Source organism: Tetranychus urticae, chromosome 3 (genome assembly GCF_039701765.1).
Source record: "Tetranychus urticae isolate SD_2017Ah chromosome 3, NJAU_TeUrti_SD_1.0, whole genome shotgun sequence".
NCBI classification, from domain to species: domain Eukaryota; kingdom Metazoa; phylum Arthropoda; class Arachnida; order Trombidiformes; family Tetranychidae; genus Tetranychus; species Tetranychus urticae.
The window spans coordinates 18055699-18057979 of NC_142960.1; the positions used below are offsets into that span (position 1 = coordinate 18055699).

Consider the following 2281-nt stretch of genomic DNA (forward strand, 5'->3'; position numbering starts at 1 on the left):
CAGACACAGTCAATACTGGAACCATACATAAAGCACTGAGTGCAAGTTTTGAGAAGACTACAAAGTGGAGTACCCCAGGTTCCATTGATTTGATTAGACACGTTTGTTAAGTAATAGCCTTCGAATGGATGTTTATTGATATGGAAAATCTTTACGGAACCACTAATGAAGTCTTGCCAGAGTTTGGATTTATTGTACGAAAAAAGATGCACCACGATAGGAGCAAAAGGAGAAACTTTTGTGTAAATAAATAAGACATTAAAATAAAATGGAAATGGTAGTGAGTAGTATAGTATACATTTGTAACACTCCACCTTACAGGCGGAGCGTTACAAATGAAACTGAACTTCTGATAAAAAACCTTAACGATTATTTTCAAATTAAAAAATTATTTTTGAAAATCGCTCTTTTTTCAAATCCCTTTCTCAACATCACCAAGACAACGAAAAAACCGTTGAGGCTCATCTGACTCTGCCATCACCAACTGTTTGCATAATTTTTCTTGCTGTTGCATTTAATTAAATTTTTATTTAATTCAATTCAATTTTAATTGTTTTGTGTGAAAACATGTTTACCAGTTACTGGAAACTCGTAATTCTATATATTGTTATATTTTTTAGCTCAAACAGAGCTTCAGTTGCCAATTCTGAGGATAAACTCATAGGTATGTACCTAATTGCGTGTGTATTACTAAGTATAAGGCTTTAATTGTTTTCTTCTTATTTCAGCGATATACACAGGCAAAGAAAATCATTTTAATTGTGAAAATGAAGTCCAAATTTACGAGAGCGATTGTGTATATGAGATCAAGGGGCTAAAAATAGAAATCAATGCTGGCAGAAGATGCAAATTGAGATTCGGCTGCAACTCCACAATTTTCTTGGCTATGTGTTGTGAGTTAATCAGAGGAATAATTCGTTATTTATTTAATTCAATCTCATCTAATTAAACCGAATCAAATTAAATTGAATTGAATTTCTATTCCAACATAGGTTTTGCGGACCGTATAGAGATCAAGCAAATCTCGCAAAAAACCATGCCTGTATTGAGTAGTGAACCACCAGAAATTAAATTAACGGATAACCAAAAAGGCTCTTTATTTAATTCAAAAATTGAAGAAAATTTCATTCGCGTCAAAATGGATGGTACGTTCAAGCTGTTGCTGGTTCTTTTGATTTTAATATTGATGGTCCTGTTAACAAGTATTGTTTTTTGCAAAATTTGGTGCCTAAAAAGAATGATAGCTTCAGAGCCAAATACATATGCTGTATTCAAAGATAATGTAGGTTAATTCAAAAATTATTTAATTCATTATTAATTTAATTTAATTATTCAGCTCCAGGTTCAGAATCGGGATATGAAAACACCAGCAAACAGTGAGGCCCTGAAAAAAAACGAAAATTTGATAAATTTAAATCAAAAGATCCAGGCAATAAGCGATATTGGAGAGATTGACTGCAGCGATATTCCATTAAAAGTTTGATTTGCAAACAAGCTTGTTCAATAAGAAGTCAATTAAATTGAATTCAATTCAATTATTTTCACATTGGTCAAAACTACTTAAACTGTTTACTTAATAAATACGTATTATTCTAATTCATAAACATTGTAAGTGTACGTATTTTTATCAAAATGAAATCATTTTACCTGTTTATTGGTTATTCATTGGTGGTTCACTGGTTATTACAGGATTATTGACTTCTTGGACCGGAATCGAACAAAGAGATTCACCGTCACTAGATAAGCAGCAAAATTTCCTGAATTTCAGTATCTTCAAATCATCATTGATTTCATTCATCTTTGTTTTGACGAATGTGTTGTTTTCGGTGACATGTTTTTTGATAATTTCAATTTCAAGAGTTAATTTTGAAATTATTTTCAAGATATTTCTTGATGTTTCTTTAACATCATCAAAATGCATGTCAACTCGTCTTGACAGGCCAGCTCGATGTTTGGTTCTTTTGATGTTCTTTTTAAGATTCACCAAATCTTTGCCTCTTGAATTAGAGTTCACAAAATTTTGTTGTCTGTTAGTTGAAGGTTGATGATTTATAAGGTTTTCAGGCCCGATTGGTTGCTTGTTTGAGGTCACTCTAGTGATTGTTGTTTTAGGTTTTTTAGGGATCGGTTGATTCATAATTAGACACAAAGTTATGATGAAACTTAAAATAATTTCAGGCACAGTCAAATTGAATTGAATTGAATGATAATAAATTAAATAAATTAAATTAAATTAAATTAAATTAAATTAAATTAAGTTAAATTAAATTAGTAATCACTT

At 30.8% G+C, this 2281-nt stretch overlaps 1 protein-coding gene across 1 annotated transcript; it reads left to right on the forward strand.

The window, feature by feature from the left end:
- Window positions 1-465: 465 nt before the first annotated feature.
- LOC107362905 (uncharacterized) lies at window positions 466-1604 on the forward strand. Its single transcript, XM_015930042.3, has 4 exons — window positions 466-664; window positions 729-893; window positions 993-1282; window positions 1337-1604. The coding sequence occupies exons 1-4, from the start codon at window positions 568-570 to the stop codon at window positions 1481-1483; spliced, it is 699 nt and encodes a 232-aa protein (XP_015785528.1). The 5' UTR covers window positions 466-567; the 3' UTR covers window positions 1484-1604.
- The last annotated feature ends 677 nt before the right edge of the window (window positions 1605-2281 follow it).

What these genes read in the sequence shown, in the direction of transcription:
- LOC107362905 (XM_015930042.3), top strand. Translation starts at nt 568, where the DNA reads ATGTTTACCAGTTACTGGAAACTCGTAATTCTATATATTGTTATATTT. An exon ending in AATTTTCTTGGCTATGTGTT is followed by an intron (nt 894 to 992) that starts GTGAGTTAATCA and finishes ATTCCAACATAG; the next exon opens with GTTTTGCGGACCGTATAGAG. An exon ending in ATGCTGTATTCAAAGATAAT is followed by an intron (nt 1,283 to 1,336) that starts GTAGGTTAATTC and finishes TTAATTATTCAG; the next exon opens with CTCCAGGTTCAGAATCGGGA.